The sequence below is a fragment of the Lygodium microphyllum genome, chromosome 9, assembly GCF_053477565.2.
Source record: "Lygodium microphyllum isolate KBCC chromosome 9, Lygodium_microphyllum_v1.1.10, whole genome shotgun sequence".
NCBI lineage: Eukaryota > Viridiplantae > Streptophyta > Polypodiopsida > Schizaeales > Lygodiaceae > Lygodium > Lygodium microphyllum.
Window position 1 is genome coordinate 122,208,734 of NC_141143.1, and position 15,096 is coordinate 122,223,829.

Here is a 15,096-nt window from a genome sequence, read left to right on the forward strand (position 1 = left end):
TGTCACTGTTGCTAGAAGCATTTGCAGCTATTTTTTAGCAATACACCAGAAATTCAATGCTGCAATTTATGACAGCAAAAATGAGCTGAATATTCAGCTGATTTCAACCCAAATTTTCAACAAATAATAGCAAGATTCAGCCCAAGTACATATACGTCAGTAGAACGAATGACTTTCAGCAGTATAACTGCAATTTCAGCATACATTAAATGCATACATCATTGCTAGGTAACTCCCACTTCAGCAATATCACCAGAAAAATACATTTGCGACAATCCCGGATCTGCAAATGATCACTAAGACTGCTGCATCATGAATAATCAGCAATATAACAACTCAATGGGAGCTTCCCAACATGTGTACGACATACATATGTGCTCGTTTGAACTTCTAATACACAAAACACCAAGAAATCTCTGCAATTTCTCCAAAATCCCACAAGCAAGAGATTAAAATGCTCAAATCACTCTGCTTATGGCAACAAGATTGCTTCAGTAATATTCCCAAAGTGCATTTTACGCATCAACTTTGCCAAAATCCACAGATTTCATTGAAAGCCCCAAAATTTCATTGACCGATTTGCCCCGGTTGCATTAATACATGTTTCCGAAAGTATAAAACGGACAAAATTAGCAAAATTTCACAAAATTTTGCAAAAGCGCCAAATTTCTCAGGTCCAAATGTGCACTAATGTCAGCCAATCTGACTCGGCTGAACAAAATTTTACCAATACAGCAAAGGCCCCAAATTTTATGGATCCAATGTTGAGAAATTTAACTCAAATGAGCAAAATTTTACTAAATTTGGCGAAATCCCCAATTTAAACGCATTCTGACGCAGATGCCTCAATTATGCACGAACAATACTAAAGCATTTTCAGCATACGAAGAAGGATAAAACACAGATTTTTCGAAGATTGTGAAAGCCATATTCAAAAACACATAAGCCTTGTATTCCCGAACTTGAGCTACGCTCATCCCGCTAACTTGATTTTGAGTGAGAAAGGTCTTTTGAGTTTTGCAGGATGGCGGAACCACATATGGATGATTTAATGGCTGAATGCGATCTACCTAAACCTACGATGGAGCAAAAACTGGATCTAATTATGATGCAATTGGATGAAGAACGAAGGGCTAGGCAAGCATTGCAAGTTCAATTGGCAAATTTACAAAGAGCGTCTACCGACAAAGAAGAACCTCAATCTGAAGATCTTATCCGACGTACCATCGATGCAACTCTCAAAGCTCAAACCATTTTTGGGCCTAAATTTGCACAAATTTGCGCACTGTGCTTGCGCGTGTGAACACCTAGAATGGGCCAGCTATAAGTAGGAGATGGTGGCGGCTTCCATAGTCGAGGTTGAGTATAGGGTTCTCTTTGATGGTATCATCGAGGCCATCTATGTGAGGAGCTTACTTACAACGCTTCAGTTTTGATGTGTTACATCGATCGCCCTCTACTGCAACAACCAGAGTTCGATTGTACTAGTTGTAAACCCGAACCTATACCTTGGATGTGGCATGTTGGAGTGCATGTTCACTTTACTAGAGAGCAGGTTGACCTTGGCACCATTTGACTAGAGTTTGTGTCTTCATTAGACGATTTTGTAGACATATTGACCAAGGCGGGTCAATTGGCCGATGCTTTAGAACTTACTACCCAGGATCATCCTCCTCTACTTTCTTAGATTGATGGGGAGAGGATGCTTCCCTCTAGCTTTCCCTTCTAGTTTGAGAGGGATTAGCTTTTTTCTCTTGATGGTGACAGGGTGTTGTTCATAGTTTTTGATTTAGACATTATGTATATTGTACTTTGTATCTTCATTCACATCATTAGAATGACCATGATTGTAAAAGGACACTTGGGCAAGTGAACAAGTCTCTTGTAAGGACACTGTCTTAGTGGCACAGTTGCATTGCATTTTGCATGAGTATGATCATGCTTGCATTGCCTCTTGTCTAACTCCAGTGCATTGGCATTTTGTTCTTGTAAACATGCATCTATGTGTATTTATCCCTTTTTAATCTTTGGAGTGGTCGACTCTGGATTCACCATATTTATGGCATTGCACATGGTAGTCTGTGAGGCAGTCTCCCTTGCTTGTTTAGCTTGTTTAGCTTTCTTTTTGCGCTTCTTTTTTGCCTCTCCATATACCCATCATAGATGCTTTCCACATTTCATCTATTTCCTTCATCATTGACAGTCAATAGTGGTTGGGATAGGTTTGTTTATTTGTGAAGGTCTTGGGGTTTACCATTCCTATCTCCCCTTGGGCAATGTTACTCAATCAATCGAAAACTTATTGAAAAGCAAAACAAATAGAGCTCCCCTTGGGCAATGTTACTTAATCAATCGATAACTTATTGAAAAGCAAAACAAGGCCCCCCCCCTCCTAAAAAAGAAGATAGTCCATTGTGTTTCCATCTGCCTTTGCGGGACTTAGTAGGCCACTAGGCTGTCGACCAGCACCCTTTGTCCAATGCTTTGTTTTCTTTGGGGTGAACACTTGGGCTCCCTCTGTGTCAGGATGGGATGCCTTGGGAAAAGAAAAGAAAAAGAGCTTGGGCTTGTTTATAGTCCTTTTTGATTCCAATTTTGAGCGTGAGAGGGGTATTGAGCTAAATTACCGTTAACTTTCATTAAACAATCCCAAAACTTAAATTAATTAATGAATTTTAACCATTCTTTTAAATTGGGAGCGATTCAAGTAAGTTTCAATGTCCCACATGTAAACCCTAATTTGGGAGGCCCCAAACTTTCTATAAATAGACAACTTTACCTCCCATTCAGTCCAATCTCATTTTTGCAGGTTTTAGGTGCTCTAGCTTCGCTGCCTATTCCTTGTTCACAGAGGATATCTCAGCCAAAGTTGCTCAACATTGTCCTCACCCATCCAATGACTATTTTCAGCCTCTACCTTGTAGTCTGTGCCTTTTGCTACAGTTCCCTGCTGTCGCCAACTCTCTAGAGGCTGTGTTTGCAGCTGGCGGCAGCTTTCTGGTTGCATTTGCTGCACTGGCGACATCCTTATCAGCTGGCGACTTCATCTGGAGGCTACGTTTGATATTTGGAGGTTGCGTTTGACACCGCATTGCTGCATTTATCTCATCCTGGTACTTTCCTACCCGTCGCTCTGCTCTATTGGAGGCTGCGTTTGCTGGTCTTCCCTCTCCTCTGCTTGTTTAACACTGTTCCATTCCGGCATCCACATTGTTGTGTTTATTGTTGCAAAAGATCTTCGGAGGCTGCCTTGCTGCGTTTTGGGATCCATTGGAGTACAACACACTCTCTAGCTCATTACCTTTGCCTCAGTCCTTGAGACATAAGAGTTTGGGTTACAATATTCATTCATTGCATAGTGTGTTTGCTGCACGAGCATTGTATTATACAGATTCATTCATTTCAGACTCTTCACCGTGTTCATTGTCTTTGAGTTACCCTAACACTAATTGTGTTCTTTCAGTTTGTGCTTTGTCATACGATTGCATTTGTGTTTCTGCATTAGGATATTTCTTTACAGGAAATGCCAAAAAAATGACTTTAAAAGGCAAGTTTAGATACCTCAACATCCTCTCTTAGGCTCAAAAAGGATGATTGAAGTAAGAGTCAAGAGAAGGCTCAATCCTAACGTATAAGGTCTCACCCCAAAGAGATCAAGGCATCGGGCCGAGGGTGTCACGATGGACTACCATCCAAGGATCTATTAGAATTGCAGAGGTGATGCATCTTCTTGTGAGATACCCAAGAGGTCACCCTAGTGAAATCAAGACATAGGACCAAAGCTGTCATGATGGACTACTAATGAGCTTGTAATGATTATAAAGGCAATGTATACTCCTATGGGACTTTTTTTTTGAAGTTTGTCTATGTAACCTAGCCCAAAAGTTCATACAGAAGTGAAATGTCTATAATCGTAAGTTTTCGTCTGCACCAAATGCTTGGCACATACATAGAATGCAAATGCAAAAGGGTAATGCATAAAGAGGCATACTCACATGGCAAAGTGCCACTTGGATGCTACCATCAAGGAGGAATTGCTCACTTCCCCAAGCACCCTTTTACGATGATGAATAATGTAATGCAAAGGGTACATAAAATAGGGAAGGGATGTTGATATTGAACATTGAAGCTTGATTATACCATGTGGGCAAACTAGCATTACTTACTTTAGCTTGATCGACTTTAACACTTCAATTTTGTCCTTGTACAATAGCAGACACCATTCGAGATAGAAGTAAAAACATGTCGCAAAAGTAGCCACCATTGTAGTGTTAAGAAATTCTTGAAGCTCAACATCTAGAGGGGAAGTTGTTGAGAAACCACTTCTTCAGTTTACATATTTCATTTAGGGTTTTGCACTGATAGCCCCAAAAAGGGTATGTGTCCACATTTTGGCCACTTTTTCAGTGGGCGCCTACACAATGGTGCGCCACCCTAGACAACTTATGCCTATAAATAGGCAGTCACTTCATTCATTCTTTATCCCACTACTCTTCAATCATTCTTCACCCCTCTTCCTCTATCATTAGACAAGCTTCCCTTCTCTCACCAGTCCCTTCCACTGCCCTTATACCCCTTCAGGAGGACATTGCAATTTGTGGCTCATGGCTGCCTTCACCCTTCTTCATCTGCTTCAGGCACCCTGTTCCATCATCAGGCCTTGTGGTGTTTGGAGCATCTTCCACTTGGCATCACCATCATCTGCTTGGCGTCAATATCCTTTTTCATCAGGCTCCACCTTCACTCGCGTTTTTTAGTGTGGAGATAATCTCCTTGCTTGGTGTCTTCATCTCCAGCTTGGCGTCAATATCCTAGCCTCTAGCAACAGCCTACATCATTGAGCGTTAGTGTTTTCATCACTTGTCTATCACAGGGGTTGCTAGGACCTGCGTTTTTGCAGCCTTGCTCCCCCTCCATCACTTGGCGTCACTTGTCTATCATAGGGGTTGTTGGGACCCGTGTTTTTGTAACTTAGCTCCTCCTTCATTAGTTAGCGTCACTCGTCTCTCATAGAGGGTGTTGGGACTTGCGGTTTTGCAGCTCGACTCATCCTCCATAATTTGGCGTTATCTGTATGTGTGCTGCTCTCCTTGCATTTGACAACTTCGACACTCTGAGATTTGCGTTTTGTTGCCCAAATTACTTCTCGGCATTAGAGGACTGCAGTTCACTCCCTCCACAATTGGTGATCATCTTCCATATCAGAGTACTGCGGCTGCTCCCTCGATAGTAGCTATCCTTCACCTTCCAATGATTACTTCGATAGCCCACTACTTGGAGGATTGCATTTCACTCCCTTCATTGTGCAGATTTTCCATAGGTGATGCCGCTTGATTCAGATAGGACAGTGCAGTTATCTTTTGAGCTTTGGCTTCACTGTAGCAGCTTTTTTTCTGATAGCATGATTGAGTGCATCATCACCATATTCTTGTGTTTCGTGGCTCGTGGTTGTTTTCACCCTTCATCATCTGCTTCAGGCACCCTATTCCGTCATCAGGCCTTGCGTTTGGAGCATCTTCCACTCGCGTGACCATCATCTACTTGGCGTCAGCACCCTTTTTCATCAAGCTCCGCCTTCACTTGCGTTTTTCAGTATGAAGATCATCTCCTTGCCTGGTGTCATCATCTCCAGCTTGACGTCAGTATCATAGCCTTTGGCGGCAGTCTACTTCATTGAGTGTGAGTGATTTCATCACTCATCTATCACAGGGGTTGTTAGGACCTGCGTTTTTGCAGCTTGGTTCCTCCTCCATCACTTGGCATCATACGTCTATCATAGGGGTTGCTGGGACCTGGCGTTTTTGTAGCCTGGCTCCTCCTCCATCAGTTGGTGTCACTCGTCTCTCATAGAGGGTGCTGGGGTCTACGTTGACTCATCCTCCATCATCTAGTGTTATCATTATCCACTTGGCATCACTATTTCGGCGCTCTCCCTACATTTGACAACTCTGACATTGGGATTTGCGTTTGACTGTGCAGGTCATTCTGCGGCATCAGAGGATTGCGGTTCGCTCCCTCGACAATTGGTGATCATCTTCCACATCTCTGATGGCATTAGAGGATTGCAGTCCGCTCCCTCAACAACTGTCCTTCACCTTCCAATGATTACTTTGATAACCCACTATTCGGAGGATTGTTTTTTGCTCCCTTTGCTATGCAAATTTCCCTTAGGTGTCGCCGCCTGATTCAGACAATTGCATGGGCATTTTTGACAAGTGGCAGCCTTCCCAAATGGTTTTTCTAGCATTATCCATAATTAAATATTAATTTTCAGTCTTTAAATACTGAAAATTAATCTAATGCTTATTTTGGTGCCCTGAAAAATAATTTGACTGGCCAATAATTGAATTGGCTAGGCAACCTCCATTCTCGAGTGCCTTTGCGCCATCTTTGACCATTAGATTGGCGTTAGGTACCATTAAACGCCACTTCTCTAGTGTCACCAATTGACACTTATGGCCAAATAAATGACCTAGGTCAACAATTGACATCAGATACCACCAAGTACCTGTGCAACATAACTTATAGCAATATTTGCCTTTGACATCCAATGATTTTCTTGGGTCCCGGGCTCGTAAATTTACTCTAACCCCAGTTACACCTCACATGTGCAACATTTACTTGACTATGTGATTAAAAATTAATCCACATGTTAAGTGAGGTTTCAAAAATACATGTCCTCATGACAACAAGTGTGTGCAATGGAAGAGATTGAAAGAAAAAATCCTAAAGGTGCATAGCCTAAGGACAAGTTAGCCTATTGGCGCAACTCGATAAGCCCAAGGAGCTAAGAATAGAACTGCTAGACTAGCCTAGGGAGGTATTGGCCTAATATACCTAATATACCCTAAGGGACCTAAAAGAGTCTAGTCTAAGGGTAGGTCGACCATTGTGCGTGCGCTTTTGTAGGTCTTTGCAAAGGGAAATCATGACATGGGGAGAAGCCCCATAGATTGTGAGCATATCACGAGCCTTCGTAAGGGTGGCTAGATGAGTCTATGGTGTGAGGCCTTGTGTAGGTGATTTGCAAGACCAATTAGACAAACCTTCAACTGTCACCACCTTGTCCAAGAAGGAAGGCTGGTTTCGCATTCTCAGCAATGGAGTACTAGGGTGTAGAGTGACATGAACCTAAGCATAAGATAGAAGATTGAGCGAAGTCCTATGCCTAGATGTAAAGGATACAAGCTAACCTATAGGAATGAAAAATAACCTTGAGAAGATATAATGGATCCTAAGCCTAATGTGCTACATATAGAAGGAACATATAGGTTGAAGATGTAAGTTTGGAGTCTAATCCTTAGCTTCTAAAAGCATATGAAAGAGAATCTAAATGATCATTTAATGAGGGAGGGAAGGGAGTAGCACCAAAAACATACTCAATTGAAACAAAAAGTAATGGAGCATGTATACCTATAAGCATGGTTTCTCTTCTAGAGCCTCCTCTATTAATGTTTACATATTGATATTGGTTTGAGTCTCCAGAGTATCTTACAACGGTTCCTGCATAACAAAAGGAGGAACAGAGGGGATTTCGGCTCATAGAAATCAAATGGATTATAAGAACTTGACACTAGGCTCGACTGAGAGGAAGATGATGGATCATTAGTTGTCCCAAAAGTGGCATGTCCTCCTTGAGCTAAGTGGTGGCCATCCTCACCAACTGAATGCCCCAATTGCTTGGTGACGAAATTTCCCACAAGAAAAACAAGAATCTACAAAATTTCCCCATTTCAAGCTGAAATATTGCAAGTGCAACCACGGAGATTTCCCTTTAAAAGAGCCTAGAACAACTTTGTAGTGAGTGGTGATTCAGTCTCTATATGCTTTTCATTTTGTATTGGGGCACATGGCTAACCAGCGTGACTGGTCAATGGTGATCTTGGAAAAAAACCCAGCCAATAAGATTGTCTTTTTTGCTAGAATATGATGGTCTATATTTAATAAGTTAGCAGCCCTATGTATCTTTGGTAAACAAATCAGCTCAGCCTTAAGGTAGCTTGGGATGTGATCTCTGAAATAGTCTGATTGCTGGAGACATAAAGGCTTCAATCTCTCTTTTACTTCAAATTAAGAAAGGCATGCGAACTTGAGCATAGGCCATGGGATGATGGACTAGACATTTCTTGCCTCGCATTTGAAGGCTATGTTGCTAGCTACCAATTTTCCAAATATTACCTCAATTTCTAGCCTGTTGTTTTATGGTCACTGTCCAGTCTACTCAAGTGTCTAACTATCTCATTCTGTTGTGAAATTTGATCTGGCCAAAGCATCTTTTGCCAAGGTCATGATTTTAAATGCAAGAGCTTTAACTTTGTAAACTTAATCATTGCTTTCTGTGAAGACAAAGAAAGTAGTAGCTTAGTATCTTGAGAATCATTTTTAGACATGAAAAGTGATCATTTAAGCTTGAGTCAATAGATATTTGGCATGGCAATTGCAACCTATTTATTCTGAGGATAATGACATGTGCCGGTAGCACATAACAAGGCACTGAGCAGGTATTCTTGAAATATAGATTTACCCAATTTCCATGGTGCTTGAGCTATACATGTGCATAAGTTACATGGCTTAATTTATAGTCAAAGCCCAATCTTATCATGAGCTAAGAAATAAAATTCCATTGCATTGTGTGATGTGCTCTGGCCATGTCAATTTGCATACTCAAACATCTGGTTGTGTATAATATCATACTCAATAGCAATGAGAACATTGGTAAGCTTATCATTTATTTGTTACCTTGGAACAAGTCCGCCTTTAATGTTGTAAATCAACATTTTAGCAATAAGTATATGATAGGAATGAGTGTAATTGGTACCTAGTATTGAGACTTTCACACAATTGATGCTTGCTTTGCTCCAATGGTTTATGAAAAATGCAAGAGCCTTGCATCCATGAAAAGGTTACATATGGAGGCTCATCCTGCTCAGCAATCTTCCTCTCAAGCACAATATGCATATGATGCTCTTATGGAAGATTTTCAACAAAGCAGGCAAATTTGGCTGGATCCACCATCTGCTCATTAGTTTAAGCCTGCTTTCCCGAGTATTTAACCTCCTCTGAAGTGTTTCTCAGACACAAAAGTCATCATTTTCCTTTCCTTGAGGGTGCTGCCTAGTATACAAGAAGTGGGATAATGGTTTCAAAACATCTTGGGAGGCCGACACACGCAAAAAGTCAACCTTGTACAACATGGCTTTTTTGATGTGTTGCTTTTTGATGCTTCCCAAAAGCAAGCCATGTTGGAGAAATCTCCTCTTATGATGGGCATCAGTTGGTACATGTTTTCCCTTGATCTTCGATAACACACTTCAGGAAACTGAAGCAATCTGCTGGATTTGAACCACTTTTTCAAGCTGAAAACACATGCACGATTGCACACACACACACACACACATGCACACATGAGTGAAAGATAGACATTCATACCTATCCACCAACCTATGTACTTACAAACAACTGTATATTTGCATGGTTGCATCATGCACTAAGTGTGCAGGTATCACTTCAAGGCTTAGTAAAGCCATTTGCCAATGACATACTCATGAAGCTATGGCAACCACAAATGTGGATTGTGTAAAGAAGCTTCTTAAGATCCAGCCATTCTTTCAAGGGCATACCAAATTTTTGTTTATTTACATTTTTTTGGGTTGGTCACTATATTGAGAGCAAAGACTAAATGCTTCAATCACATTTTTTGGGCTTGCCTCTAGAAATCACAAGTTGCTACGTAGCTGCACTAATGGCTTTTTGTTTAAACTTCTGTGATTGCAGGAAAGGGTACATGAGTTAGAAGTAAAGAAGTCATCACTCTCTCAAAGGGTCAAGGAATTACAGGTGCTTTGTAATAGACTTCCCCTTTTATATATTTTTAATGTAGATCTCTGTACAAAAGACATTGCTTAAGGCTGTGGAAGTTGCTTAAAGGGCTGCTTTGTATTTTACATTTTTCACTGGGATATTTGTTGCGAGTCTTATTAATAGATTTTTAATCTCTTCCCTGAGAAAAAAAAGGAATTACAGGTGCTAACAAATTCAAGCTGTCTTCACCTTAGAACTTTACGATAATGTTGGTAAGTTGCAGAATTGAAAACATCACATGAAACATCGTCTCCTTGATTTCAGTATTTGTACAGGGATTCACTGACAGAAATCCAAACCAATATTTTGCAAATTAACTTTTGGAAAATGTCATGTTGCTGCTATTGATCAGACAAAATTTGATTCAGGTTGGATCCTGTAAGAAGTTTCATCAGGTTGAGAAACAGATATACGTGTGTGCAATCATGCAGCACAATTTGCCGATGAGCCCACACAGTAAATGGATGCTGATGGGGTGCTCTAGTAACAATGAAGTTAAAGCAATTAGTTAACCCTGCAAAATTAGTGTGAGCACAGTCACGTGTGAGACTCGTGTGCAGTGTAACTTCATTGTTCAGCCACTTTGTAATGTATCAATTCTTTCACAAAAAAAGGTGCATGAGTATGCTTGTGAGCAAAAGCCTTGCCCTTGCAGAGTTTTTTTTTTTGGTTTGAAAGCACTAATTTGGCAACATACATCAGCTATCTTGCAAGCAAAACAGGAGCTCCATACCATAGTTTTCATTCCCTGAATTATGGACTGCCAGAGGTATCCACCGTACGTCTGAGAGCAATCCAATATCTACTGTAATTCTGACAGCATGCACCACATGGTAGCTGCTCGTGCATGCAGATGTAGGGCCTAGGCTGTCATGAATCTGCCAAAAGATAAGTCACACTTGGCAGCTCTAATAGTACTCCACTCAACTTTTCAACCTCCATGATCTCATCAAGAAATTGCTGCGTATGATAAAGGCTGTGCTTAAGAATTCTTTTGCTTCAAATTTCTTGACTTCGTTCAACTAATTAATAGATTATAACTGAATTATTGTAACATATTGACTCCAGCCACTATCAAGATTCAGAGGTTTACCATCTCTGGCTCATGATCAATGTTAGGTGGAAGATGAAGCCATGCTGAGCTCAAAAGTTTCCAATGGAGGATGAAGTAGAGACTCAAGATTGTGCCTTCTAGAACATGTAGAAACTGTGTTAGACATTTCACAGAAAATCACCGGTTAGATAATCAACCAAACTTCATGCTCAGGAGCACCAGCAATTTCATTTGTGCAATGCTTCCGATTTGGGAAGAAGTGTAAGAACAACTGCATGCAAGTCTGCTATGAAATGAATGCTGCACTACATTCCAGGTCTGATGGCTTCCACATTAGTTGAAGCCATTACATACTAATAATCCTGCAGACCATGTTAGGTACTTAAGGGTAAATCACCATCTAGACAATCGACTGGTCATATTTCTGCCTGCTCATGGGCACTAATGGTTTCATGTTGTGGAGTGCTTCCGATTTGGGTATGAGATGCAAAAGCAATAACATGCAAATCTGCTCCGAAATGAATGTTGCCCTGCTCCAGGTCTGATAACTCCCACATTATCTGAACCCTTTAACATCCAGGTCATCTGCCATGTGTTCAACAGATAATCTAGAATCATACATTTCGGAGTAAATACATAGTCAGTAGCCCCCATAGGTTCCAATCCAAGCCCCTGTAGTTGCCAATCCAAAAAAAATCATGAAAAGAGAAACCCAAGCCTGATGTACATTCTGATTTGCACTGGGTGCTAGTTGCATGCGTCTGAATAGTTGGATGAGGATTCCAAACAGGATTGAAGGTAAGTTTGATGGCTTTTGGCTTGATTAAAATAGCCCACTACTTACTAACGCCACCTTGTTGGGCTAAACGCACAACAATCGGGATATTATCTATTCTTTTAGAAGCTATAACTTGCTTTGGCAATATCTTTGATCTTGTATTCTTGACACTTTAACTAACCATGTATTATTCTCTCTATCCTGAGAAAGCAAGAATATAAGACTAGCTTCAAGGTATAGTGAACTAACCAATTTAACTTCGCGCATTGTAGGCCAAAAGTTGGAAGGCTTGAAGATGGTTCCACGACCCAAGCAATGTAATTTGATATAGTCGCTCTTTTGCATCCACTACGAAGTATGCTAATGATGAGAGAAGATGGAGATGGAGAAGAGAGAGAATGGAGAAGGGCTTTACCTTGGTTAGTCCTTCGCTTTCTCACAATCTCATGCTCAACTCTAAACTCAATCCTCTTACCATGAATGGGAAGAAGAGGAAACATAAGGAGATAGAGTTTGACTTTCGCTCTCAATCCTTTACTCAATAGGCCTTTCACTCACTTTCTCACTTTCAATAATGGAGACAAGATGATAGAATAGAAGAAGTGAATGGTTTCTCAATATTGTATTGACAAAGCTTTTGCAACATGGAGGTATCAAAATAGTAAGTATATCTAAGATCTTCTATGTATATATAGACTATGATTAGGGTTAGGGATATGTCTCCTTTGTAGAGTGGTGCCTTGTTTGTATTTTAGGGTTTGTGTTCCTTTTGTATTTTGAGATTTTTATATTGTGAATTAGGGTTTGCATCCTCTTTTAGGTATTCTACGCACTTTGTGGGCTCTAGGTCAGTACTTGCTTGAAGTGTGTTTGTACCTTGATCTAATTACATCTAGCTTACATTATTGCAATTACATATTTATGTGTGTAACTCACATAACAATTATGGTTATAACAAATAGAACTATGGGTGATAGTACAATGTGCACAGGATTGAGTTGGGCTCATCAAATAATATATCCATAATAATATTGTATGCATGAAGTATTACAAGTGTTCAATATATGTTGAAGCTTTTAAAAATAATGTCAGCATTGCGCTTTGATTGTCTAGGAGAGAGTGTTAGTCTTTTATCTTTTGCACAGAATATATGATGTTGTTGGGTTGGAAGATGGATTGAACTCTAAATAAGCTTGAATTATTGTCCCATACTAGAGAATTTAAAATTGTGTATAAGTTATGGTGAAAATAGTATGTACATGTGTGTGCTTACGTAGGCTAGTTTTTAATTGTGTTGAGAGTGAAAAAATAACTATTTACAAATTCATTAGGGTTAGTTATATACAAGAATTAGTGTTTGATAGTTGTAGGAATTCACTAGTTACGAAAATTCGAGTTGTACTCCAATTCAACAAAAGTATTTGAGTCAATTGGCTTGATAGCCAATTTACAAAGCCAAGTAATTAAATCACTAAGCAAAGAATCTTTTGTAAAGTGACTAGCTATTCCTCTTCAGTTAGAATCTTATCAATCAATGGGTAATATTGTAACTGTAATTGCATGTCTAGGTTTTGATCCAGGATGATAGGCCGCATTCAAGTAGTATTATAGTAAGTTGGGTCATATTGAAGTGGATTGTGTATCATTGCTCATCCATTTTCATTGGGCAACTACCATTGCGAGCACGAATAAGCTGATGAGAAAACTACTTTCTGTAAGAATAGGCTTGGGAAATTAGAATTCTACTCAAGGTGATCAAGTATTGATTTGCCTTTGAGTTTGGTCATAGAAGCATAGGAACATATAAGTCAACATGACTATGATTGCTTTAGGAAGGTCTTCACATACTTGGCTTGAACCGAGAGACTTTTGTGAAAAATGTGTTGACTCTCTTCCCAAGAGAGATGCTAGTTGGAAGTGACTTGAATCGCCTCATTGTCAGCAAGGCCCGAATCGATAATTGCAGAAAATTGATATAAGTAGTGAATATGGAGTGAAATTGGAGTCGCCATTCTACTTTAGAGAAATTGTCTTTGCCAACTCAGCACCCTTACTGCTCAAGATCGGTAGACTAGTATGGATGTAAAACGAGCAAGTGAATTAGGTTTAGTGGCACTACTCTAGAGGTGAGTCTGAGCAACATCCTTTGAAGTATGCTAGGATTTTGCTTGCATAGCTTGGTCTGATTGGTGGGTTGGGATTGTAGTAGCTTTGGGCTTGGGGTCTAGAATTTCAAGTGTACAACTTTTGATATTGTATCATTGTTAGTAGAAGGTTTATATATATCACTTTGTTCCACAATATTCATTGAGAATGCATATTGCATGGTAGTGGAAATAGAGAAAAGATTTGGTTTTGTGTCACTCAGCCTTGGAATAAACTAGTTAAAGAAGTTGGGATTGTATTGAAGGGGAGCATAGTCATCAAGAAGTGGTGGTATTGTGAGCAGCAAAATACATATGTAATAATGCCAAGGACTATGTTCTCTTGGCCTATTCTGTTTACAACATGCCATTCTTTCTTTGTGAGGAGTTTATCAAATAGGACAACTATAGGTTCTTCTCGTTGATTGGAAACTTTGTCAAGCTGTTGCACTTCTAGGATAGTGGGCTTAAGTGTCTTGTCTAGATAGTCAAGTTTTGACTTTTGAGTCTCAAGCACTAGCTTCTCGATCTTGATTGTATTTGGTTTTTCCTCCTTATGTTTCTTAGTCCTTGATCTAGATCTATATTTGGATCTCTTTTTAATTCTCTTCAATTTTGATGGGACTTCAGATGTGATCAATGGCAGTGGATGTGCATGTGGTTTAGGTAATTGAATCCACCAATTCCTTGTATAAGACCCTTGAGCACATAACAACACTTTAGGAATCTAGTGTAGCTTGGTGTTAACTCTTCCTCGATGCTTTCAATTGTATACCTTGGGTTTTCTCTTCCTTTAGGACGCGATTCTTTTCTTGATAAATTTAGAAGTTGTGGTATTGAACCTAGTAGCTTTGATCTTCTTTCTTGGCGTAGGAGCATTCACACTAAGCGGTTCTAAATTCTCTTCTTGTGACTTGAGTACCTCTAGAACTTGTGTGGGAGTAGGGATGTATGGGAGTGATCCAAATTCAAAATATGTGATGAGAACAAGTTGTGGAAGTGCAATGGGAAAGCTATAATGGTGTACAATGATAGCAAGGTGTGTGGATTGAAATGGGCAAGTGTGGGTGTGGTGGGTGCATGGAAGTGGCACTGTACTAGTTGGGAGAGTGCAGCAAGAAGTGTGTGTGGGAGTAGGGGGGAGTATTAGAACAATATAAACACAAAAAAGGTTGGATTGCCAAATATTATTTGTTGCAAAGTTTATTACTTCTTTTTTAAATATAACTTGACACAAGATGCCTTTCTTCAAGAGCATG

At 40.0% G+C, this 15,096-nt stretch overlaps 1 protein-coding gene across 6 annotated transcripts in view; it reads left to right on the plus strand.

The window, feature by feature from the left end:
* The window catches only part of LOC148031517 (uncharacterized), a 33,304-nt gene extending 20,804 nt beyond the window's left edge, over positions 1–12,500 (plus strand). Inside the window, exons 3-5 of one of the 6 annotated variants that reach the window (XM_087685037.1) lie at positions 9,775–9,837; positions 10,015–10,073; positions 10,230–10,334. In XM_087685037.1, the coding sequence (XP_087541163.1) occupies positions 9,775–9,837; positions 10,015–10,068 (117 nt within the window). In that variant the 3' untranslated portion in view covers positions 10,069–10,073; positions 10,230–10,334. Of the gene's footprint in view, positions 1–9,774; positions 9,889–10,014; positions 10,074–10,229; positions 11,904–11,965 lie in introns of those variants that run through there. The other 5 variants (XM_087685038.1, XM_087685036.1, XM_087685039.1 and 2 more) reach the window with 5 other exon arrangements.
* Positions 12,501–15,096: the final 2,596 nt, after the last annotated feature.